This window comes from Lemur catta, chromosome 2, assembly GCF_020740605.2.
Source record: "Lemur catta isolate mLemCat1 chromosome 2, mLemCat1.pri, whole genome shotgun sequence".
Taxonomy (NCBI): Eukaryota; Metazoa; Chordata; class Mammalia; order Primates; family Lemuridae; genus Lemur; species Lemur catta.
Genome location: NC_059129.1, coordinates 60,932,345 through 60,959,705, shown reverse-complemented (window position 1 = coordinate 60,959,705; position 27,361 = coordinate 60,932,345). Strand labels below are relative to the sequence as shown.

The following is a 27,361-nucleotide window of genomic DNA, read 5'->3' as shown; positions in this document are numbered from 1 at the left end:
GTTACCATTGTTTTCCTAATCACCACTTGGTGTTTCCTAACTGCTGTTCTTTTTTGTCTTAAGCAGTTACTTACTTTTTCCTCATCCAGTTTCTGAAATTATGGGACTATATCCTTCTCATTTGGATCACTAAAGGTTAAAATAATTGTTCAGAACATCAAAAACAGTCAGCAATTAGAAACAAATCATTGTAAGGCATAAAAAGGTATCAAAGCCAGAAAATTTAAAGAAAAACAAGCAGCTGGCTCTTGATAGATCTTTAGAGCATGAGGGGTTTTGTGTATGGAGGAGATTTTCATTTTACTCCAAGGATCATCCTTAGTAAGAACAATAAAGGGCAGTTTGTTAAATCACCTATGAATGAGAATGACTCAGTGAAGATGCCTACAATTAAGTTCTTCTATGTATGCAGAACACGGCAGTCATCTCTGACAAGTTGTACTGAAGGACTAAGCCTATTTCACTCAGGGCAGGAAGACTTGACTTACTGGCGATGCCCACTATCCACGGAAGAGAAGAATAGTCTTACAGCGGCCCCCCCAGGGTCCCCACTGAGTGATGGAAATCCTAAATCATTCAGAGTTCCACTTTCAATGACAAGCCAGGGAACTGAGCCTACAGAGCAGATGCCCTTCATCACCTACTGAGAGTGGCTAACGTGATGACACTCCTCATTAAATCAGAAGACAGCCTCCATTCTAACAGAGACATAAAGCTGGAGAAAGGAAAATTGAAAGGATTATCTTACCTTGTGTGCAACCACAGCACAAGGTCGGAGAACTAACCGATTCTTAAGCTCTTCATTTAGCGTAATCAATACACTACTAACACTGTCCCTAGAGGGTTTGGACTTGCTCTACCAGGAAGCATATTAGCTTTCTCTGCAGGGTACCCGGAATCGTACAAGTGAATGCCGAAACACTTCACCCCAACAGAGGAGTCTCCTTAACAATATTGCTGGCAAGCAGTCTTGCCACCTCCCCTCGAATATTTCCAGTGATAGGGTAACTTATTTCTTCACTAAGGAGCTCAAACTAATTTGTTACAGATATCTTTGTTTTTTAAAGCTTTTCCTCAAACAAAACTGCGCTTCACAATCCTTTCGGTTTGCCCGTTTGAACTAGAAGATATAATAAGCCTACTCCTGCAGACATTCCTTCGAATGCTTGAAGCCAGCCGTCTGTCTCATCCCTGCTACTGCTTCCCATTCCAACCAACAAAACATGCCCAGTTTCCACAACCCCCTGCCCACGCCACAGATGATTCTCAGTGAATCTCTCTACATAGAGCCAAAATCCCCACCAATTTTCCAACTGGCTTTAACCAAGATGCAGTGTCTGTATTCCGACAGAGCTGCTATTATCAGCTACCATTTTCATCTCGACCAAATACCAAAGAGGAAGTGGTCCCCTATCATACAGCTTCTCCTCCTACTGAAAACTTTTCAAATACTCCCTTTGATGTTTTCAATAAAAGTTAAAGACAGCAATCCTACAACAACTCTGTGGTTAAATGTAGTTTCTTATGACTTCTAAGTGGCTTTGCTATGGTGGAGCTGCCAGTCCGTGTCTGTTTATATCTTTTCTGTTTATGTTTAATTTCTCACTCTAGACAGAGTTCGTTTGTAGTAAAGGAAATGTCTGGACTGATTTTTTTTTTTTTTTAAGAAAATAGCATAGAACGGTTAAAGGATCGCTCATTGTTCTCAATGTACTAGAAAAGGATCAACTTAATCATATCACTCTTCCTTTGACAGCATCTGCCCTAGGTCACACAATGAGGTCAAAGTTATTTTCTCATAAACTATTTAAGATGCCAAATTAGAACTTTCTTTGTGATTGCTCATATGCCTTAAACACACTTTACTATTTGGGCCAATCCCTCCTGAAAACATAGAGACAAGACATGGATGAAGCACATATGACCCAATGTTGAAGAGAAACAATATCTGTAACTGATACCAAACGAGAATGCCAGGAACACTTGCATACAGAGAAACTTAAGTTGTATTAAATATTCTTTGCTCTTCTTCTTTAAAGCAAACAACGAGGAGACTTTAGAGAGCCACATCCCCAGCACCTGAGAGTGGTCACTAAAGGATCAGTGCGTGCAGCACCTTTAGCAGTTACTTATGTTCAATGCTCACCAATGCCATCCGGAATGGTTTCTAGTAAGTTCTGGGAAATGACTAAATCTGTTAATGAAGCCAGGCCACTGATTTCTTCAGGAAGTCTTTCCAACCTGTTTTCAGAGACATCTAAGCACAGCAGGTTCTTCAGATTTCCTATTTCCTAGAACGAAGACAAGGAAAAGGAAACTCATGCTTAAATCTGTCATAGTACAGAGGAATTTGTGACAGTGATTTTTCACAATCAAATTCCAAAGCATAATTGTCTGGAGCAGGAATCTTCAGCATATACCCAAATGTGAAGGCAGGAACAAATGCCTAGACTCCTTTCCAATGAAAACAGGAAGTTGTATGACTCACACACACGGAGTGGGAGGGACGCTAAGCCCTTCACTCTCATTCAGGCAGGCAAAGATTCATTCTCACTTAATAGATGAAGACAGACTGCAGAAAAATGACTGCAAGGTCACACAATTAGGAAAAAAGAAAAAGGAGGCTAGAATCCAGTTCTCCAAGTTTGGAACCAATCACTAGTAAGTGGCTTACCCTGCAGAGTGACCCTGGGACTTTCTCTGGTAAGAAACCACCTACTTTACATTTCCTTCCATGATGGTAGTATTTGTTACCACAAACATCAAGTCAGTTGCTCCCCAGCAAAACTGAAGCATAAAGACCCATCAATATCTTTAACACCAACAGAAAAGAGAAACATATTTCTTTTAATGAAAATAGTCTACCCCGGATTGGGAAAAGTACCTCACTGAGTCTAACATTTTATTCAAGAGATATTTTATCTTACATTCTCTCAAAACACATACTTTCTCTAGTATAACTGCCTCCATTTTTCCATTCCCACTTCCCTATATTAAATTCCTACTCTCATTACCCTCTTACCTTGATTGTGAGCTCTGCCTCTTGGATTTTGGTTTTGACTCTCCCTTCCCAAGTCCATTCTACAAACTGTCCTTCCTAATTTCCTTCCTGAAAACATAGCTAGCTCTAGTCCTATAATCATATCACCCTTCTACTCAAAAAACATCTAGTGGCCCCCTTAGGTGTACCTAAGTACAAATTCATCAATCTATATTTAATATGGTCTGATCTATTCTTTCCAGTTTATTTCCTACCAATATATGCTTTATGATCCTGCCCCCATATTTCCTGTTTATAGGAAACCAGACATTTCTACTAATTTCAGGCCAGACCCCTGAAGTTGTCCTACTTTTCATTAATTCCTTTTAACAATGTCTTTGTATCCTTTTCTTTCTATCATCAGTGAAGACAAGAAAATCGTCCTGATTGAGACTTTTTGGTATGTTTAGTGCTGGTTTAATATGAGTTTATACTATAGGAGCAAATGAGATTTTTAAATAACTATAATATGATCGTTGGAGCTTTAAATTCTTTGTGTTTAGGATATCACATTTTACACATAGTCATTTACACACACCTGTACATACATACACTCTTTCCCCTTCATGTCCCATAGATGATATTTTATTACTCTCCTGATAATTTAATGGTATTTTCCCCATCATTTGACTCCTAAAGTAACTAGCATTCTCTCAACTAGCATTTGTCATATATTTCCTGGAAAAATCTAAGAATTAATCAAATCATAGCCACAACATTTGCTGATCTGTCTCCTTTTCCCAACTGTAGCCAAGATCAGAACTTAAATTAGTTCCTTAGTTCTGTTAGTCATTAAGTGACATCATGGTAACTTCAGTGGTATAACTATAATAATTAATTTAAAAATTTACGTTTAGTCATCATGAAATATACTGACTGTAAAAAGTAGCTGTAAGATACACCAAAGAATAAAATTTGTTGTATAACGGTTGGAGAAAAGCAAAATAAAAGGGAGAAATGCGCACCGGTTTTTTTTGTTTATTTAGGTTTCTCAGTTTTTCTCTCAGAATGTGGGCCTGTTTGTTAGGACTGCACAAGATGACTGCGTACTCAGAAGTCTACACAAGACTCCACTTCATTTGGAACATGGTTCTCACACTTGGCAACAGTAGGAAAAGCCCGAACACCGTGACGTGCCAGCAAACATAAGCAATATTTGGAAAAAATATGAAATAAGAGCATTTAACATTGCTTTTACATGAACTATTACAGGGCAAGATGTGGTCAAGATTATCCCAAAGCACTTGGCACATCATGAAGAGTAGCAAAAATGTAGAGTGGCAGAAATTCATACAGCAATACCATCAGAATCATGGGTCCTGGTAATTTACGAATCTGCTGGGCTTGATGTAAGCTGTATGGGTAGCAAGGATGAAATAAAATACAGACTTCACAAACTAAGGGATACATTTACTATCTTTAGAAATGGTGGGTTGAGGTTTTCTATGGCCGTGTAGAATGATGAATGCTCAATGCTGTTCCAAATGTGCTTTTTTCAATCAGTGTTTTTGGTTTTCAAGAAAATCTTATGTAGAGGCAAGGAATACACAAGGTTTGTTGTTGTTGTTGTTATTATTCTCTGTTTTGGGGGAAACATTGTGAAATTACCACTTACCTGAGGTAATTCTGACAGTTGATTTCCATCCAACCAGAGATCCTTTAGATGTAAGAGAGCTCCGATTGATTCTGGCTGAAACAAAAAAAATAATGTTATGGTAACAAAAGATCCAATTTTCAGTCTTCCATTAAGAAGGAATCCTAATTTGTCAGTTAATAATCGTGTACCACAGTGGATAGTTGCTGGTGCTTCTCTAATATCAAGTCCCCTTCCTAAAAGTGCCCCAAACGTTCCCCAATAATGCCAGTTGTTTCCGGCTATGCCCATCACCTCTACTTCTGACCTCCCACCCTTGAATCGTAATTCTTAACCTGTGTGATACCAAATCATATTCTCCAATATTTCCAAGCTATATTTGTGGAAATACTGACTTCATAAGCACCCCTACAGAACTCCCCAAAATATTCTGTGATCATAACTAAGGACAAAGTTAAATTCAAATCTGTCTTTGATACAGACTTACCAAATTATATATTTCATTGTTCCCTAAATCAAGTTCTTCTAGTCTTCGTAACTGGGTAAGAGAGCTATTTAAAAAAAAAAAAAAAAAAAAGCACTTAGAGAATATTTAGAAATGCTGAGCAATATATTAATAGCATATTAATAGCATTCCTCACTTGTACTGGTTTCCAAAAATAAGATCCATTTGGATTTTTGTGGTAGAAAATATTGCATAGGAAGGACTATTAAGAGGAAGTTGGCATCTCCCAAACTTTCCAAAGAACACAGGATCTTTTTTGACATAATACTGTAGTCCTTTTTTTTTTTTTTTGTAATATTTAAATTCATTCTGTATCAAATCTCCTCTTATTTGCCCCAGAGACTCACTCAGGAAGATATGTAAGAAGATTCTCTCTCAATTCCAGTGAAGCCAGGTTATAAAGACTAGAAATGAACAGAAGAAAAAGAGCATAAGGCGAATTCCTGAGATTCTTCCTGGTCCCCCTCCCCCATACACACACTCAACAAGCAGCAACACTTAATAAAACCCTGTATGTCACTTCCTGGAGCAAAAATACCTCCCATCATCACCTCCCATTCCTATTAAAAACAACAGAATCACTACCTCCTAAATTTCAATTTTAAAACATTAATAATTAATAAAAGAGTGGTCTGTCATGACTACAAGGCACCCTCAAATACCTTGTACATGTGATATGTGGAAATAACTCACCAGCCATTAAGAAACAACCACTCCCAGGACCAAGATAGAAGCTGAATATGTGCTTCTAGATTTTAGAATGTCAAAAATGTGCTGTTACCATAAAAACAGTAATGCCTTTAATCTCACAGAGCTCAGAGCTCTTCTTCCAAACACCAATGAGAGACCATCTCTGTTTTAAAGCAGTGGGCATCTCAGAGAGCCCAACTGCTCTCTTCAGATCATAAATTCATACAGCAAGTGGTGGCAGCTCTAGGGAAATAACTTTCATTTAAATGCATAAAGGATAATGTAATAATGCACCTTGCACAGTGCCTGGAACAAAAGACTGATTTAATAAATGGTAGCTATAATAATGTTGCTTTTAGCTTTATTAAACCCTAGAATGATGCTCTTTTCAGCAGATTCTCCTGCCTCTGGGGTGTAATCCAGTCTATCAGGAGCACAATGGAATGAGACAGATGTTCTCCCCAGACACTGATTATTTGGGTCAAATCTTGACAGGCAGTGCCAATTCTGCATCATCACAAACGCTCACACACACAAGTTATGTCAGCACTGGCACAACATATTGGTTCAGAAAATAAGCAACTTGTCTGTTACCCCAACAGGCACTGTACTAAATTCTATCCCAACTGAAAAACTCATGTTTTACTGGTATCACCGTAGTAACATTCAGATTTGGAGGAATTTTATTTCTGAGCATACAGAACACAAGAAGTCAGACATTATCCCAACACTCTAATCTGCCTTAATCCTCTATTCTCTCTCTCTCCCACAAAAAAGCTGGAATCATGTGTATTATCGAAGCTGGTTTCATAACACTGGAAAATGCAAATTTAAGTGAATAGTATATTTAAATGCTTAAAACCTGCTTGCCAGAAAATCTATTTTAACTGTACTATGAAGTGCACAAATTCTGTATCTCCTTCTCCAATTTTAGAAAATAATAGCTTTCATAATTAAAGCAAAAGCAAGCAAACAAAACTCTTTCAAATATTTCTTTTAAAAAACCCCAAATCCTCACTAATACGTAATCGTGAATTTAATAACAACATTTTTCAAATAAAATGTAACTTAGGTGGGTAGTTGCAGTCATCTAATTCTACTGTCTCTCAACCAAGTGTTTATGTAGAAGAAATAACAAGCAGATGGGGAGGAGGGTGAGCAGTACACCCCCCAGTCCCTACTTCCAAAAGCAACCTGTAGATAATGGGGAGAAGTAACACTTCAAAAAGGAAAAGTTTAAAACCAAAAGGCTCTGTTTTCAGTTTTAAATTTTCCTGTAACCCCTAGCCAGTTTTACTGGAGAGGTGGTAATCCCTTAGCTATTTTCACATTTCAATTTTAAAAATCAATGCTAGGACTGTCATCTTCTCTATTCAACATTCATTATTTTCACACCTATTTTGACAAACTAAGACATCCACTAATAAAAGGAGGAAAAAGTCCTTCTTTGCTTCAAAAACTTGACTCGTTGGGCATCATTCAAAGCATGTGAAAAAGCAGTTGCACGCAGGGCTCCATGCTGAGCGTGGGGCCAGGTTCCCACAGCCTGGGTCTGAGCATCTCCTGCCTATAGCATGGACCGGAGGAGCCGCAGGGAGAAACCAGCTCCTAAGGCAGGAGGAGCTGTGCAGGGCCCCTCCCTCCAGTCACCACCCAGCATACTGGGGATGCTTCCAGGACGCCATTAGGAGAGGAAGCTTTGTGTGAGGTCCACTAGTTAGAAAAAGGCAAAGCCACAATTAGAACCTAGCAGAACGCCAAAGCTCCTGTCCTCACCTCACCATGAGGCATCCCCAGGGGTCTCCATTTCTCTGGAACTCTCTCATTTAAATTTTAAAAACACCTCTCAATTTTAGGTGCATACATAAGTCTTACCTTCTTAAACACACCAAGCAGCACCGGGATTTTGCTGTTTTATGTCATCTTAAGAATGTGATACACATTTAAATTTTGTCTTAAGGGTAAAAAGCATAGGTCTGTTGGGGTAACAGACAAGTTGCTTATTTCCTGAACCAATGTTGTGCCAGAACAAACATAACTTGTATGTGTGATGCAGAATTGCCACTGCCTGTCAAAATTTGACCCAAGGCACAGGTTACTTATAAGCAAACAATGCTGGAGCAAAAATACTGCTAAAATGTCCATGGATTTATGGCACAGTTCCCACCCTCATCATGCTAACACCCAGATATTATATTCTGTGAAGTAAAAACTTCTTGGCTACAAATCCTCATAGTTTCTATTGTTTTGTGAAAGTAGTGAAAATGTGGACACATCAAAAACAAAAAAGTCATATTGTTGTAACCTTTCAAAACTAAAAATTAACTTTAAATAAAGTACAGGTTAAGTATCCCTTATCTGAAAAACATGGGACTGGAAGGGTTTTAGATTTGGGATTTTTTCAGATTTTGGAGTATTTGCAATATACTTAATCTGAAATCCAAAATGCTCCAATAAGCATTTCCTTTGAGTGACATGTTGGCACTCAAAAAGTTTTGGATTTTGGAGTGTTTTGCATCCCAAAATTTTGCATTTGGGATGCTCAACCTGTGTATAAAAGAATAGCCTTTCTCATTTTAAACTATTTAAAATAAAGAAGCTCAGCATTCATATTCAGACTCTCTGGGCCATGGGTGAAAGCCACTCTAAAGAGAACACACAGTCTGAGAAGCCCGAGGCCCAGGCTTGAATCCCAGGCCTGCCCCTCACTAACTAGCTGGGCTTGCTTGGCTGAGATGCTTCACTACACGATCTCAATTTTCCCTAAAATGAACATAATCATATCTATCATGGCAATTAGGGCATAATATATTTTCAAGTTAACAGAGCCAGTGTTTCTGCTTTATTTTCTTAAGATAGCCCTTGTCCCTAAGTGCAGTTGGGTCCCTCACAATATCTGTGCCTTGAGTCTGGGTCTTCAGAAAGATTGCTACAAGATGCTATTAGTCACAGTAGTCATCCTCACCACTGAAAACCTCCTCGGAAGACAGGCTGTCCAGCTTACATCAGCCAATTTTTAACTTATCACACATTGTCCATAATTGGCGACCCACTACACAAGGAGGAACAGAAAGCAAAGAAATAGCTTGGACTATAGACTCCTACCTCCCATATGAGCCCAAACCTCTGAGTATCATTGGACAATTTTTCTCAGTTTAGAGTACCATTAACTGATTCTAGAATGAAACCATGAGTTTGGTTGTCATCAGTAGCTTGCTTTGGATAGTCCTCGACCAAAATGCAGAACCCACCAGCTCACTCTAGAAGGTGGTTCTCCAGACTGCTGTAGTAACAGCTGACATAAAACAGAATCTGCCTAAATGCAGAATCAGACTAGAGACATTATCATATAAGGTGAATGAATGAATGATCTCCTTGCCTGGTCTTTCAGAATATAGCTTCTACAATCAAGACTTCAGACAGTGCCTTTTCCACCAAGGCAAGCTATTGAATTATCTTTGCATCTCTTACAGCACCTAGCAAAGAACACACTGCTGAGAAGTGTTGGGTGGGAGATTTGCACCTAATTCTGTGTACTTCAGAACCTAAGCACTTAGTCACTAGGCCAAGACAGACAAGGAGACCCAAACTCCACACGCATTTATCCGTTACTTCCATTAAAATATGATAGTATAGAGATCCCAAAAACAATCAGGTATTTCTAATACTTTTAGAAATGTGATAAAAAAAATTAAACACTTGAGATGCACTAGGAGAATTTCTAGTCTTTAACAGTCCTACTAGTAATAATGATATTGGCAACTTACTATAAGACAGATGATGTTGTAACTGCTTTACAAGAATTAACTTCATGGATGAGAAAACTAAGGCATAGAGAGGGAGCTTGAACAAGATCTCACAAAATTGCTAAGTGGAAAGTTAGGATTCACTAGGCAACCTGCATTCTTAACCACTATGTATGTTCTACTGCTTCTTACCTGAATTGGTAAAGTCAATTTTGTGACTTGGTAATACATTTACATATATGTAAAACAACATATCCAATAACGTTTCCCTCCCACCTTTGTCCCCCCACCCCCATCAATCTAGCTTCCCACCACCAAAACCAGGAAATCAACTTTTTAAAAAATTTTGTAAGTATTCATCCAGGGCTTTCTTGCTTTCTTTTATGCAAAGACAAGGAGCTATGAATATATAGTCCTTTTTTTTTTTTTTTTTTTTTTAAACTAAAAAGGTAGCATCCAACACACATCGGGCACTTTGCTTTCCCTGACATATTTTTGTCTCATTTCTTATTTGTATATACCAGGATTTTTTCAACACCTGTATAGTATCTAATTGTCTCTATATTCATACCTTTTTCAAAGAAAATCCTATTAAGTCATTTCACCCTTCAATTTTAATTTCTGACAAATTAATTTCTATGCAATACTGCTGGAATAACCTTCCTCCTCCTCCTCTTACAAAAAATATGATTTTCTATTTTCCCTGCTAACTCCTACCATTCTACCACCAGAGTGGGAGGGGGAAAACCCCTAACAAGCTCCTGCAGGAAGACAGTGCAAGAAGTATTTCTTCTCAGCACACTAACACTTAGTGTTTTGCACAGTTCATAATAGCAGGGACAAAAGTTATACTCTTTTGTAAGTCAGAATGTAGGCCAACTGTATTTTTAGGATTCTATTTCAAGGACTAGATGAGTGGTTACTTTTAGGAATTTACATCTGTTCTCCACTGTGTTTTAAAAACCCTTTTAATCCACTTGGATTTTTTTTTCAATTTGGTGGCCAAAATCATTAAGAAGAGTAAAATAAGTTAAGCTATACCAAAGCAAACAAATGGCAGTACACAGTAAAACCATTAAAATACAAAATCTGCAAACATTTATGACAACATCTGATTGGGGAAAACAACAATGATGGGGAAAGGGGAACTGCTTATGTGTTCATAAGAGTTCTGCTCTTTCAACATCAAATTAGTATATAAGAAATCTTTGGTCACAAATTTCCTTATGGTGGCTTTGCTCTGGAAAACTTTTTAAATAAACCTTTATTTTTGTTTCTGAAATAATAAACATTTTGTAGTAATTCCCAGGCCTCAACAAAAAAGCATTAAATATAGAAACAGTTTTCAAAAAAGATTTATTCCTCTTAGGCAGCACGCACTCCTAAGGCAATATAGCTAAGCAGCCTAGCACCAGGCCTTGTGGGCAAGGCCACATGGCTCTCTTAGTTCAAGCTCACTCAAATTAAGGTCACCATTCCCATGGGCAGCAGACACAAAATCAGACCCACACGCTCTAGTTCAATCTGCCAGAGAACCTAGGGCCCACTCACTTGCTCCACTTCTATCAGCAAATTGTCACAATTAAATGTTTATTGAGAATAACTACTTAGTGACTGATAGCTGTTTGGGGCCCTATACTAATTCATTACATATATTCCTTCTTCTCTGAGAATGCTATTTTTTGAGAAAATTGAAACAGGGAGTAAAGATGTTAAGAGATGTTTCGGCTAACTTCTTTTTGGAGAATATTTGTTTCTTTAACGGCAAAGAATATGGAATCACATGGAGAGAGTTACACAAAGTAAAGACAAAGCAGCCTGTTCCAGGGGTGGGGAACTCACAGTCTTGGGGCCTCACATGGCCTTCTGGATCCTTCAGTGCAGCCTTTTCACTGAATCTAAACTTCTGTGAAGTTTTGACTTGGATGAGAGGCCGCACTTGGGATCTAGAGGGCCACATGTGGCTTTGAGGCTGCAGGTGCCCCACCCCATTCTGTTCCCCAGGTAGTTTGCTGAATGTCCATTCTTTTTTTTTTTTTCACTGAGATATAATTCACAGACTATAAAAATTTGCCTTTTTAAAGTATATAATTCAGTAGTTCTTAGTATATTTATTTATAAGGTATATAAACATTAACACTATCTAATTACAGAAAATTTTCCTCACCCCAAAAAGAAGTCATTAGAAGTCATTCCTTATCTCCTCCCCCCAATTTTCAGCCCCTAGTAACCAATACTTTAATTTCTATCTCTATGGACTTGACTATGCTAGACATTTTGCATAAATGGAATCATACACTACGTAACCTTTTGTGTCTGGCTTCTTTTACTCAACATGTTTTCAAGGTTCACCCATGTAGCATACAGCAGTACTTTACTCCTTTTTAAGCCTGAATAATATTTCATTGTGTAGATTTATCACATTTTGTTTATCCATTCAGCCATTGATGAAAATTCAAGTTGTTTCTACCTTTTGGCTATTATGAATAATGCTGCTGCGATAAACACTCATGGACAAGCTTTTGTGTGGATGTTTTCAATTCTTTTGAAAATATATAGGTAGGAGGGGAATTGCTAGGTCACATGGTAACTATATTCAGTTTTTTGAGGGGGGGCCTGCACAAACTTTTATAAACGGTTACACCATTTTACATTCCCACCAACATATAAGGGTTTCAATTTCTCCACATTGTACACAACACCTGTTATCATTCATCTTTTTTATTATAATCATCCTGTGAAGTGGTATATCTCATTGTGGTTATGACTTGCATTTCCCTGATGACTAATGATGTTGAGCATCTTTTCATATGCTTATTGGCCATTTGCGTATCTTCTTTAGAGAAATGTCTATTCAAATCCTTTGCCCATTTTTAATTTTCTTTTTATTACTGAGTTGTAAAAATATTAAATGTATTCCAGTTACTAGGCCTTTATCAGACATATAATTTGCAAATATTTTTTCCTATTCTGTGGGCTATCTTCACTTTCTTGACAGTGTCCCTTAGCACACATGAGTTTTTAATTTTGATAAAGTCCAATTTATCTATTTTTTCTTTCATTACATGGACTTTTGGTGTCATAGCTAAGAAACCATTCCCTAATCCCATGTCACAAAGACTTACCTGTTTTCTTACAAGAGTTTTATATTTTCAGTTCTCATATTTAGATCTCTGATCCTGTGGTGTGAGGTAGGGGTATCACTTCATTCTTTTGCATATGGATATTCAGTTGCCCCAACAGCATTTGTTGAAAAGACTATTATTTCCCCCATTGAATTGTTTTGACATCTTTGTCAAAATCAATTAGCCATAAATATAAGAGTGTATTTCTGGATTCCCAATTCTATGCCATTGATCTATATGTCTATCCTTATGCTAGTATCACATAATCCTATTTACTGTAGCTTTGTAAAGTTCTGAAATCAGAAAGTGTGAGTCCTGTAACTTCACTTTTCATGGGGGTGTTTTGGCTGTTCTATTTCCACATGAATTTTGGATTTTTTTGTCAACTCTTGCAAAAAAGCCAGCTAGGATTATGATGGGGACTGAGACTGTAGATCAATATCAGCAGTATAGCTACCTAACAATATTAAGTCTTCCAACCCATGAACACATAATGAGGGTCTCTCATTATTTAGGTCTTCTTTAACGTCACTCAATGATGTTTTTTTAGTCTGCAGTGTATATGTCTTATACTACTGCTGTTAAATTTATCCTAAGTATTTTATTCTTTCTGGTGCTTCATAAATTGAATTTTTTAATGTTGGTGTAGAGAAATACAGCTGCTTTTTGTATATCTTGTATCCTGCAATCTTGCTGAATTCACTTATTAGATCTAATAGTTTTTTGTGGTGGATTCCTTAGGATTTTCTAATATATAAGATCATGTCATCCACAGAGTAACTCACTTTTAAAAAGTAAAAAATGCAGTATGTGCCTTACTTGAGTAGAAATTAATACTACTGATCTGTAGAAAAATATCTTCAGTATTAAAATGTTCTGGAAACTGTTTTGGTAAAATCAGTTTCATTATATGCTATTTCACTTAAAGTTGCCACTTTCAAGCACCTATTGATGATGTTACATAAGAACTTACTGTAAATAATTGGGAATACTTAAGAACAAAATAAAAAATATTTATTCTTTCAATTTATATGTATTACTTTTTCAGACCCCTGCTAGGTTGTTAGGACATAAATACTGACTAATACGTTTGGACCTAACTACTTCATGAATTAACTGTTAGCTATTTCTAGGAGCACTAAGAAAAACTTACTGAGCCCCTAAGGGCCCTAGAACCAACTGTTCTACAGTGAAAGTGGGATAAAGAAGTGGAAAAGCACAGGACTGGGACCATATGTCAGTTCCAGCTCGGTCATCAACTCCCAAAAACTCTTTAAATTAACTGATGTTGGGCAAATTGAACACATGATGGCAGAGATGCTTGCAGGTGCCCTCAGCTTCAAGGCACTGTGAGTCTGCTCATCCTAGATAAGGGCTTTGGACTTCCCCTCTCTGCATGGGCACCCCTGCCCACCCTGAGGAGGCCCAAGGCCTTGAGAAATCCGTAGCTTTCCCAGTATTGCCAAGTACCGTGCTAGGTGCCAAGAGGAAAGACAGAAGCTTTGTCTCCACTGATGCTCAAAAGGCCAATGCTAGTGTGGCTTACTCACATGACCACAAAAGCGGGGTTCACTTATGCAAAAACTCCACTTTGGACTCCACAAAGACGACAGTAAATATCAACCATTCAAATGGCCATTTCATGCCCTTTCAAATTTTTTGGAATATCAAATAGGTGTGCTTTCTTAATAAAACCTTATTATCTCTGAGTTGTATTGGTTACTAAATATTTGGTTAACTATTAATAAATGTGTTAAATGCTCTAAAGAAACCATTTGGGAATCCTTTGAAAAACTGAAGATTGCTTTCCATGAGGAAATTTTGTAAGTTTTAAATAACGATTTGCTTAAAATGTGGTATACTTATGCATATATGAGATTTCCTCAACAATTCACTATTTCAACTATTTCAAGTGCCTTTTCAGCATGGTCTAGAATACGTGGGATATTCAGTCTTCTCAAAGGAAGAGTTTACTCTTCGATTGTGTCTTTCTACTAAGTGAGAACAGGCTGTTTCTTGAGCATGCATAAATCTTAAATTCAGTGGGAAGAAATCATAGTTTCTTGCTGTGGTAACAAATATTATTAACAACCAGGAACAGGAAACTCTCTATTTCTCATTTAATTTCTGAGCTAATAACAGTCCTAATAACTGACCTAAGAACAGTCAGTTAATTTCAAGCTCAAAGTGGCATTTTATCTGTGTACAGTCGGTATACACAATGCTATAATAGTAACACAGGCTGATTAAGTCTAAAAACAAAAAACACACCACCCTTATTATTGATAGAAAGTGCAGATACACAAGAAATCCTCAATATTGACAAAAACAGGTACAGACAACAACAGAAGATATGGGATAATTACTATTGTAATTTATTCTAAAATAATTATTAAATAACAGTTTCCATCAAAACAGTGTAGTAGAGGGTGAGAGAGGCACTCTGGTTTAATAAGAACATATTTTCTCTCAAAGCATTAAACCTTTTGAAAAAGACCTAAAACGGGGAGGAGGGAGGGCAGAAATCAGGGCCTAGAAGGGACAGCCACATGGGCAGCGGTGTGCTGAGATGAATGACAGAGGGGACCGAGGGATTTAGTTCCAGAGACCCTGAGGAGGAGGAGGGCAGCATCCGTTTGGGTGTTTAAATGGCTACCGTATTTAAGAATTTTTAAATTACAAATATATGAAACTTGATACAGCAAAAGTGAAGTATAAGTGCATGAAATCCTCAGAATACTAATGTTACCTCTGCAACTTACACCATAAACCCAGGGTGTGCTGGGGCTTCTTGTCTCCTTCCCCTCCAGAGAATTTAAGGGCCCAATTCTTAATCAGCAAGTCTACTGGCCTAAAGCTACAACATCAGTGTGCTCCTCAGAAAAACAACAACTTGCTGGCTGAAATCAGAGTCAACCAGTCGTCTTCTGCCTGCACAGGAGGGGAAGGAGGAGGCAAAGCTGTCTGTCGAAAATTCTCATAGACCTCCAGAAAGAGAACTTTCGCAGAACAGATGTGTCAAACTGTGCTCAGCTGCTTACTTGGTTCTCAAAGAGCAAGTTTCTGTTTTGTCTTGGAACGTGGGCAGGACAGGTAAACACAAGGGAACATCATTTACAATGTTAGGTCAGCCAAGTGGGGCTCTCATTTTAAGTTGGTAGGCACAAGCCACTCCATCAGTCTGATTTAACCCACTGTATGTTCTGAAGAAGTGAAAAAGGTTTGCTAAAATAATTCAGTTAATCAATCTGTGGGAACGTATAACCGAACATTTACTCACCAGCATACATTTTCTTCAAAGGATTCTACTTCTTGCCATGGCTAGGCCCTCCCTGATCTCTAAGCCAGCAAAGTGGAAACGTGCCCACGTCATTCCACCCTTTCCTAATTCCACTCCTGCTCTCCAAACACACCATTCTCACCCCGTGGTCTCAGGCCCACAGCCCACAACTGTCAGACATACCTGTTCTTTAGGGGCACACACTTTAAGTTTTCAGTAGAGTCGTTTGATTTAAATTACTGAGTGGTAGTTTCTAACAGCATTTACTAGCCACCTATATGACACATGCTACTTTGCTTAAATTAACTACTTTGTAATCCATGAGTTTAAAAAGAGCTTCCAAACAAATTAGGTTTTTTACTAGTAACAAGTAGCAGCACCCTTTTTAGCCATTAAAATTTAAGGGCAATTGGATGCAAACATGGAAAGCCGGCTACGATCTTTCTTAAATAGTGAAGAATGAGTAAATGACTTTTAGAGTAGAAAACTGAGCTGTAAAAGGGAAGGAAGGTGGAGCCGATGAGATAAACACCCTTTTACCTTGATACATACACAAACTTCATGTAAAAACTTACTTGCCAATATTTTCAGGCAGAGACTGCAGTGAGATGTCATTTACAGAAAGACATGTTAAATTCTGTAATTCAGGAAAGCTTTCTGGTAACCTAAAACAAAAAATGTTATAAATTTAAAAAGAAAAGTGCTTATATAGTATATACTAAACATAATGATTTCTTCTATATGCTAATTAAAATAATCTCCTAAAAAACACATTATATACGGCATGTTTGCTTTGTCTTCCTACATATAAGACACATATAAGAAAAAAACAAAGACTTCATCTACTTAATAAAATTACAGGGGCAAATACTTGTTGATACAGTGATCCAGAAATAAAGAAGAAAGGCAAGCAAGCTCTAAGAACAAAGGGGAAAAAATGTTGCAAGACTACTGAAAGCTCTATGAAAGAAAATGATAAACTACTGCTGCAGCTACAAATGCCTAAGAGTGAAAATACTTTATTGATTAGCAGAAAATAAAAAGAAAATTTTGTCAGCCCATGAGATTATAATAAAACACATGACAGCTGCTCAATAATTTTTATTCCTCTAGTTTATAATACTCAGAGCAAAGCTACAGATTACTTAGACTTGATCAGCTGACAGACAATTGCTACTTTTTTTTTAACTTTTTTAAAATTCTATTTAAGATGCCAATCACTAGACATAACTGTATGTTTCAATGTGTTCTACACAAAAAAGGACATTTTTTATATGTCTCTTAAACTCTGCAGAATACCAAGACTTCAAAATAAAATTATTTAAAATTTACAAAGAAATTTTAGTTTCAATATTTCTATGGTTACCAGTATTTAGGGAGTGAAAAAACCTAACAAAGGCAAAAGGATCTCATTGCATCTAAAATGCTGATGGTCCTTACACATACATCTCCTAAGGTAGACAACAGAACATATACCTGTCACTTTTTTCAGTCGGGGAGAAACTTCTAGCTTTAGTGATAGTCTCTAGATTAGAACTTTCACTTTTCTCTTTCTGGGTTCCTTTTTTAAAAAATCCTATGTTATAATTTGACATTTAATATAGGTTAATTTTAAACTTCAAAATCAAATCCAGGCCCACAAGATCAAGGTATTAACTGGAATGTTTATAACCACTGAAATATTTTCTTAGGAACCAACAGTGGTAAGATTTTTACTTATGATTCAAAAGATGCAACTTATCTGTTCTGAGTTTTTACCAGAAAGTATATATCATTTTGTAATTTTAAAACTAGCTAAAATGTTCTTAAACATAAGGAAAATGTATTTTAAATAGCTGATTTTCTTTTTTATGGCCTGTTAACATTAAGAGCCAAACTAATATAGCTGTGATGAGGAAGCAGAGACTTGAGGTCAGGAGAAATGAACTGTAGTCCAAGCTTCCCCTGAAAGGTAATTTAACCTATTTGAGCCTCAGTTTCTTCAACCATTAAAGAAGTAGGCCAAGGTAAATAACTTTTAAATCCTTTCAACTCATAGATGTCATCTTAATTCTTAAAAAACAGCACTCCTAACAAATAAAAATGGCTTTAAGAAACTTGCCAAATATGAGGCCAGGATAAAAATGAGTAAAAGCTCACACAATCGAGGTGTGTTCTAGTTGAGTTGAGAGTCTTGAGACAATGGTAAAGTCAAATGTCAGTAGACATTGGAAAAGGAAAATTAAAGAAATAGAAAAGGGGATTCAGCCACTGAGCAGTTTAAAAAACTCAATAGCAGCATAATGAGTATTTTCCAACTTACCGAACCCTAGAAACTACCTTAAGCCTAGTTTAGTTCAACAAACATTTATTGAACACTTACTTCATTCCAGGAATTATAGTAGGGTGGGAGATATAATAATAAATAATACAGGAATACAAGTAAATTTCTCAGTCCAGTTTAAGAGTCTTGGTCAAAGGGATAATTTAAGTGTAAGTTTCAAGTGTTATGAAACATCTACACAGAGAGTGTTACAGAAGCCCAGAAGAGAGGCCCGTGGAGAGAAACTGGGAAAAGCATCCTGAAAACGTGTAATGCTCGAGCTGCATCTTAAAGGAGTCTCAAAGGGTTGGTAGAGCCAAGAAGAGAGAGGCATGAAATGAACCAACTGCAAGCACTGTATTACAGCAGAGAATGACGTCTGACACAGGCAATAAGCGTGCAGAGACAGACCGAGGTCAGACATAGGGGGTAGGGGAGGCTCGCATAGCATATCAAGGCGTTCTAATTTCATCTCAGAGGGGCAAGGAGCTACAGAAAGGTTTTAGGAAGAGAGACAATTCCATGGAAGATGCTTAGGAAAGAGCATAAGACTTGAGAAAGCTATTAGGTTACAGCTTACCTACTATTTTTCAGTAATAAGTGTTGTAAGTAACAATCACTGAAATTCAGGGAAGGAAAACAAAAAATATTTTTAAAAATATATTTACTTCTTAAAAATAAAATGTATGGGAAAAATAAAACTAGGGCATTCTCCAGCACTCCCTACCCAAGAAATCCCAAGCAATTCTGAAATGGTGAAATAAATTGCAAATTTTAATCTCAATTTTCCTACATTAAAAAAAAAAGAAAGAAAGAAAGGGAAGAGAAGAGTATCTTTCTTCTTCTCAGGTTGCTTACAGCATCTTGAGAAATCTTAGAAATGGACCCACCTGGCCCAGAGTGACCTCTACAACAGATTCCCAAGGCCTGTTTCTGCATTGCCAGGTAGGCACCAATTCAATTATCCTGACAACACTGATGCCTGGAAGCCCGTGGTCAGTGGACTCATGACTAAGCCAGGAGCTATAAGGAAAAGCTCATGGCAACACCACTCAGCCATGCCTGGGCAACACGCTGTGTCACACCAGGAAGGGCAAAGCTGGAATAAGTAGTAAAACAGTGACAGGTGGCTTTACTTGGAGGGATAACCCCAGAGAAATCCCCACAGCTATTGCTAAAGTAAGGAAATAATGATGTTGATAGGGTTTTCTTTTTTTTAAAGGAGAGTTGGAGGCAAGTTGAGATAGTAAATATGTTTCATAACTAGAGTGGAACAAAACAACTCTAATACCACTTCTCCTTGAATAACTCTGGTGTAAGCTCTCAGAGTTCAGAACTCAGTCTTATTCCACAAGACAGATCAATTGGGATTTATAAACTACTACAATTCTTCATAATGCACTCCTCCTGTTTTGTACACTCCACTGTGCCTCCCTTATCCCAACAACATCCGTTTAATGTTTCTACAAGTAGCATAGTGTGCCTTTTTTGTACAGGGCTATTTATAAACAAATGCCTATGAAAATCAACCATCCTTCATAAAGACAGTGATTCATGTAGGCACCTCCAAGATGGGTAATCTGGCTGTGTTCTTTGCTTGGCTATCAAAGAATATGTCCTTAGCACTATAGATAGAGAAGTAAGCAGAAAGATTACCTAGTCAGTGGGTTTCCGCTGAAGTCAGCTATCTGTAGTGCTTTACAGAATGAGATGCTTTCTGGAATTTCAGGAATATCTGTAGGAGTAAAGAAAATGTCTATCATTTACCACCATTATTAACAGTTTTCATCATTCTCAAGATGGATCACAGTCAGAAGACAATATCTAAAAATTACTACCTCCATTCAAATATGGCATGGATTTATAAAGCATTTTTCTACACTTATTTATATTTGCTTTCTTAATAGAAGATACACTCTTAACAGAAGCACACTAAAGAAAAATATTAAAAACCACCACCACTACCACCCAGTCCCACCATTCTATCAAGTGTCACCGGTGGCATTGTTATAATTCCCACGAGACTTTATGCTTTCATATAGTTGCATCAGTACCAGGTATTCTACAGTGGTACATTTTTAAATTATAGATTTTCTTCCAATTACAAACTTAAGAATTTGGAAAATATGGAAAAGTACAAAGAAGAAAATAAAAATCACCAATATTCCCATCACCCAGAGATAATCTTTTATTCTGATATATTTTTTTAGTTGTCACTCTTACATGCATGTGCTCACAAACACACACGAGTGTGTGTATAGATTATATTTCACAATACTAGGTCCATGACAATTTTTTTTTTCACTTTACATTACTTTACAAACTTTTTTCCTCTACCATTTTTCCAAGCAGTTTGCCATTCTTAACGGCAGAAAAGCACACTGCATATATTTTTATACCTCATTAAATCAATGCCCCATTGTTGGACACTTAGGTTGTTTCAAAGTTCTTGATGTTATATTTATGCCCATTTCTGATTATTTCCTTAGGCTAAGTTCAAAGAATTGGAATTACTGTGTCAAAAGCATTACCATCTCTACAATACTTTAAAAATACTGTTAAATTGCTTTAGGGGGGAAGGTTATACCTATTTATACTTTTATCCACCTATACAAGGTACTCAATTCAAGATCTCTCCTTTTCTTTCTTTTACATTTTAAAAAAATGCCAATTTTACTGGCAAACTAGTCTGGCAACATTTTATTTTATATTTCTTGTATTACAAATGAGGCTCAATATTTTCCCCATGTTTACGGGCCACTAAAATATTGTGATTTTAAAATGACCAAACTTGTTGCCTTAAATTCATCTTTCTCTGGGTACAAAAGCTTAGACTATAGCATTTAGGCCTTTAAAAGGTTAGTTCATAGCATTTAATTTCAAGAATACATTTATTTTGGACATTTTAACATTGAGAAAGGCTAAAATAGAAAAGGTTCTCCTGGTCCCATGCTGTTTCTTCAACTGACACAAGCTTAGCTAAAATATACTTAATATTTCTCAATTGGAGGTGGTGGGGAGATGGGGGAAATAAAGGAAAAATGAAGCCCCTGCTACAACAACCTCAAAGGAATCAGATGTTACATGAAAGTTTTCAGTTAAAATTTAAAAGCCTAAAACATTTGAATCTGTGGTAATATTTTCCTCACACTATTCTCTGCCTTGCATGGTCATATAAATACTGAAAAACAAATGTTATGATCCTAGTTTCAAAAAGATACACACACACACACACACACACACACAAACACACACATAGGTGTCTACAGGTAAGCCTGAAATCAACTTTTAAAACTCACGAACATTTGTGGAGCCTGGAAGTACAAATACAGTGGTAGCCTATTTTATACTAATATATATTATCTTATTTAATCCCCTCAAGAATAAATTACATTAACTTTCATTGTACAAAACAGACACTAAGGCTCAGAGAGATGAAGTGCCTTGTCTGTCACTACAGGCCTATTTCACTGAGTGCTGGCCCTCCCAGCTGGAGTCATGGCAATGCCATGCTTCAAGAATGAACGAACATACATAAATCCTTTATGGGAGTAACACCACTGTTCGGGCAAACGAGGCAGCAACAGGCCACGCCTTGGTCTAAAAAGTGCTGGTTGTTCTGGACACTCCATGGCAGTCCCTCTTTCCTGCCACTACTTCAGGTCCTGGGGGACAATCTATAAGGCTGAGAAAAGAGGTGCCTCACTACCTCAACACAATAAACAACAAACCCACAGCTAATATACTGAACTGGGGAAACTTGAAAGCTTTTCCTCTAAGATCTGAAACAAGACAAGGATGCCCACTTTCACGACTTTTATTCAACATAGTACTAGAAGTTCTAGACAGAGCAATTAGGCAAGAAAAAGAAATAAAGGGCATCCAAATTGAAAAGGAGGAAATCAAACTGTCCCTGTTTGCAAATGACGTAAGTTTACAGAAAACTCTAAAGACTCTGCCAAAAACCTGTTAGAATAAATGAATTCATTAAAGCTGCAGGATACCAAAATCAATGTACAAAAACATCAGTAGGGTTTCTATACACTAATAGTAAACTATCTGAAAAAGAAATAAAAAAATCAATCTCATTTACAATAACTGCAAAAAAAAATACCTACGAATAAATTTAACCAAGGTAATGAAAGATATCTACAATGAAAACTATAAAACATTCACGAAATTTAATGAAGAGGACACAAATAAATGGAAAGATATTCTGCATTAACTGATTAGAAGAATTAACATTGTTAAGTTGTCCATACTACCCAAAGAAATTTACAGATTCATTGCAATCCACATCAAAATACCAATGACATTCTTCATAGAAATAGAAAAAATAATCCTACAATTTATATGGAATCACAAAAGACTACAAATAGCCAAAGCAATCCTGACCAAAAAGAACAAAGCTGGAAGTATCACAGTACCTGACTTTAAAATATACTACAAAGCAACAATAACCAAAACAGTATGGTTCTAGCATAAGAATAGACATGGAGAATGGAATAAAGAACTCAGAAATAAATCCATGTATCTACAGCCAGCTGACTTTTGACCAAGACTCCAAGAACACACACTGGGGAAAGGACACCCTCTTCAGTAAATGGCATTGGGCATCCACATGCAGAAGAATGAAACTAGACCCCTGTTATCCCACCACTCACAAAAAACAACTGAAAATGGATCAAAGACCTAAATGTAAGATAGAATACTATAAGAAAACAGGAGAAATACTTCATGACATTGGTCTGGGCAAGGATTTTTTGGATAAGACCTCAAAAGCACAGGCAACAAAAGCAAAAATAAATAGATGAGATTTTGTCAAACTAAAAAGCTTCTGCACAGCAAAGGAAGCAATCAACAGAGCAGAGAGATAACCTACAGAACGAGAGAAAATATTTGCAAACTATGCATCTGACAAGGGGTTAATATCCAGAATATATTAATATGAAGAACTCAACATGTTAACCAAAAAAAATCCAATTTAAAGATGGTCAAAACATTTGAATAAACATTTCTCAAAAAAAGACACACAAATTGGCCAACAGGCACATGAAAAATCACCAGTCAGAGAAATACAAATCAAAACCACAATGAGATGTCATCTTATGCCAGTTAGAATGGCTATTAACAAAAAGATAAAAAATAACAAATACTGACAAAGATGCAGAGAAAAGGGAACACTTATACACTAATGGTAGGAATGTAAAGTAGTACAGTCATTATGGAAAATAGTATGAAAGTTCCTCAAAAAATTAAAAATAGAACTACCATATGATCCAGCAATCCCACTACTGAGTATATATGCAAAGGAAATAAAATCAGTATGTCAAAGAGATATCTGCATGCCCATGTTTACTGTAGCATTATTCACAATAGCCAAGATATGAAATCAACCTAAGTAACTATCAACAGATGAATGGATAAAGAAAACGTGGTATAAATACACAATGGAATACTATTTAGGCATTAAAAAAGAATGAAATCCTGTCGTTTGTGACAATATGGATGAGCCTGGAGGACATTATTAATAAATGAAATAAGCCGGGCCCAGAATGATAAATACCACATGATCTCACTCGTATGTGGTATGAGTGAGATCTAAAAAAGTTGATCTCACAGAAGTAGCTGAATAGTGGTTACCAAAAGGTGGGGAGGGTAGGAAGGAGAGGGCTAACGGGTACAAAGTTACAGTTAGATAGGAGGAATAAATTCTAGTGTTTCATTGTTCAGTATGCATATTAACTACAGTTAACAATAATATATTGCATATTTCAACATAGCTAGAAGAGAGGGTTTTCAATGTTCTCACCAAAAAGAAATGAAAAATGCTAGCAGTGATAGAGATGCAATTACCCTGATTTGATCATTACACATATACATGTATCAAACCATCACACTGTACCTCATAAATAGGTACAATTATTATACTTCAATTAAAAATAAAATAAAACTTGAAAAAAGATGCCTCCTCATAAATTATAGCACTGAGAAAACAAAAAATTAAAATTAAAAAAGAAGTGTCTCAGAAGTGCCAAGGAAGAAGACCAAGCCACACATTAAAACACAAATTCTATTACAGTTTGCCAGTTTATTAAAGGAAAAAAAATCCAAGCAGCAGAGAATAAAGAAGAAAGGTCTATCAGTCAGCTAGAAGTCTTCAATATCACTTAGAGCATCAGAAACATCATTGAGGCCTGAGAAATAGTGGCTGTAAGAAACTCTGGTTAGGGCTGGTCTGGAATTCAGGGACCGGAGGATAACAAACGCAATTGCCAGAGAACCCAGCTGGACTAAGTCCAAACAGAGCTGACCCAGAGGTTCGGTTTATGGGAATGCAGTCTCTTTCTAGGCTAAACTGTTTGTATACATAAACTAACAGACAGCAAAGAGAACACAGGTGTCCTGACTCCCAACACCATTTCTTTCTACCACATGCATGTTCGTGACTTGATCTTTTGAATACGTTTGCCTGTAAAAATAAAGGCATTAGACAAGAAAGGCAATAGTGGGGTTTAAAGAGTACCTATTACTGATTTGCTTTAATCAAGTTATTTACCCTGAAATACTCAGCTAATATGTCACATCCTCGGGGACACTTTCCTTGAACCCCAAGATTAGGTTGGGTTCTCCTGCTCCCAAATTCCTTGGGCTTTACCTTTGTAAGATCTATTACAGTTTTAATTAAGTAACTATTTGGTGATGGTCAATCTCCCTTATGAAACTCCAAGCTCACTGGGAAGAAAGACCATGTTAGCCTTGTTAGTTGCTGATTCTCCAGAGCCAACACAGTATTAAGTATATCATAAGCAATTCGTAGGTTCTGCACAAATGGATGAGAAACTAACATTATGAAGTCTCTGAGGATGACTGGTCTTTCATTTGGTACATATTATCTCTGTTTTACAGGCAAGAAAACCACTTGGTCCTTCCTGGATTTCTTACAAGAGATACTATTAAGCTTGCAGGTTATTTCCAGCTGAAATCACCTTTAACTGATTTCCAAATATTCTGCTAGGGACAAATGTGAGCTTTAATATTAAATGTATGAAAAAAAATCACCTTCTCAATGAGGCCTAGCCTGACCTCCTACCTCATTAAAAAAATTGTAATTTGAATTTTTCCTCACTCTCAGATACTCACATTCAATTGCCAAATCCTTTTGTTATGCTCTAATTACTTTTCCTGGCCATCTTTTTCTGTCCATTCCTGTTGTTATCAACTTAGTTCAGGCCCCAATCATCTAGATGACGACAATATCCTCTTGAATAGTCTCTCTTGAATTCAACTTGTCCTCCATCAAATTCAAACAGCCATAAGAGCGACATCTGCACCAGTTTTCTGCATTTACTAGGTTGCACCCTTGGGCAAACGACTTAACCCATCTGTGCCTCAATTTCCTTATCTGTAAAATAGATCATCGACAGGCAGTTTTAAATATTGCCAGTGTATCATAATGTAAGTGCTGCAGAAGTTGAGAAGGGAGAAAACCAGACAAAGAAGGATGCTGTAATGCTTTGAACCAAATGAAATAAAAGAAGAGGAGAAGCGCAGGCATGAATGTGACATTTGATGCAAAGTGAGGAGAGCGTGAGCCCTGGGGCACAGCAGCACACTGTGCCTGCACTTCAGGATATCAAAATGGGAATATCTAGAGAGAAGGCTGGAAAGTTCTCTTGACAGCAGATTACCATATGCCAGGTTGTGCTGTGTACAATTAATTTGCTAGATAAGGAGTTCTCTCTTCTAGAAAAAAGGGATCATCATTACCTCCAACTTAGGGTCTTTATTAAAAGGATAAAGGGGGTAAAATAAAAGGCACACTTAAATACTGGTTGGGGGAACAATAGAGATGACCACTGTTTTCCATTCCAGGCCAAGTAATTTGAAAGATAGTGTCAGTAACAGAAATAAGACTTAGAAGGTTTTTGTTATTGTTTTAACTATTTGAGAAACAATAATGATTAAACCCTGTATGAGCATCTATTTGCATACAAGTATTAGAAATACTATTACTTAGTATTATTGAGATTTTCATCTACTCATTAAGGAATGTCACCCAAAACTTCTACTTGACACTCAGTACAAGCTTCTATATAAGGTAAAACAAACAAAAGTTTTAATTGTACTTTCTATTGATTCCAACTAGCCTTGTCCCACATATGCCCAAGAATAAAAGCATAAAATTTGATATTTACAAAACATCTAAGAATGATTGTAAAATTAATCTTTTCCCTACAACTTTCTTAAGCTATTCTTTACTTCCGATCCACTCTATCATTTCATTATTCTGAATTAGAATTGCTTTGAATCAGTGAGATTTTTAGTTGTACTTTAAAGACAGAAACACAAAATCTACAGTTTACCAATGTAACCATTGCTACAGCCTGTACACAGGAAATTCATAATCAGCCCTGAGCTCTGTCAGTGGAAAGGTCTCCTTCCACACTACAGGGCAGACCACAATCCTGCATCATTTGCCAGAGGGCTTCTGAGACAGAACACAACTTTCACAATAGATACTGTCATTTAAAAAGTGATTTAAAAAGACATTCCCTGCCCCTCCTGGCACTTATGTTCTTTTCTCAGCATCCATTTTTACTAAACAGCCAGTTGAGATTCCACCCTCCTCTGCCCCAAAAGTAATACATAAGCTTATTCTACAGGATTCTGTAAGAAATCAAGGCTTTCTTCCCACAGCCCCAGAATCCTCAAGGTGGGCCACACGACCTTTCCTGAAAAGCTGTCACCATGTTAGAGCCCCTCTTGTGATGGAGAAAGATTGCACCCAGTGACCTCTCAAGTTCCTTCTAAGTATATGTGAGTTTAGAAACTCCTGGGCATTTCCTTTCATGGAGGACTATGGGCAGACAGCCTGTTTGGTCTATGATAGCACAATAAATTCTTTTTTAATAAATCAGTTACTCACTGGCATTTCTTCTTGTTCTACATAAATATCCTCTCCTCACCTCCTGACTTCAAGACCTATCTGATGTCAGTAAGTTATAACACTAGGTTCTTTCCAATGGGAATACCACAAAATACAAAGCAAAAGAAAACTTAAGTCTTACACATTTTT

General features: G+C 37.0%; 1 protein-coding gene across 1 annotated transcript in view; it reads right to left on the bottom strand.

Annotated features, from left to right (window-relative positions):
- The window catches only part of LRRC1 (leucine rich repeat containing 1), a 131,756-nt gene that overhangs the window by 29,490 nt on the left and 74,905 nt on the right, over positions 1-27,361 (bottom strand). The window contains exons 3-8 of the mRNA XM_045543763.1: positions 19,939-20,017; positions 16,556-16,645; positions 5,487-5,543; positions 5,122-5,185; positions 4,656-4,730; positions 2,147-2,291 (exon numbers count right to left, since the gene is read on the bottom strand). Coding sequence (XP_045399719.1) covers positions 2,147-2,291; positions 4,656-4,730; positions 5,122-5,185; positions 5,487-5,543; positions 16,556-16,645; positions 19,939-20,017 — 510 coding nt within the window. The remainder of the gene's footprint in view (positions 1-2,146; positions 2,292-4,655; positions 4,731-5,121; positions 5,186-5,486; positions 5,544-16,555; positions 16,646-19,938; positions 20,018-27,361) is intronic.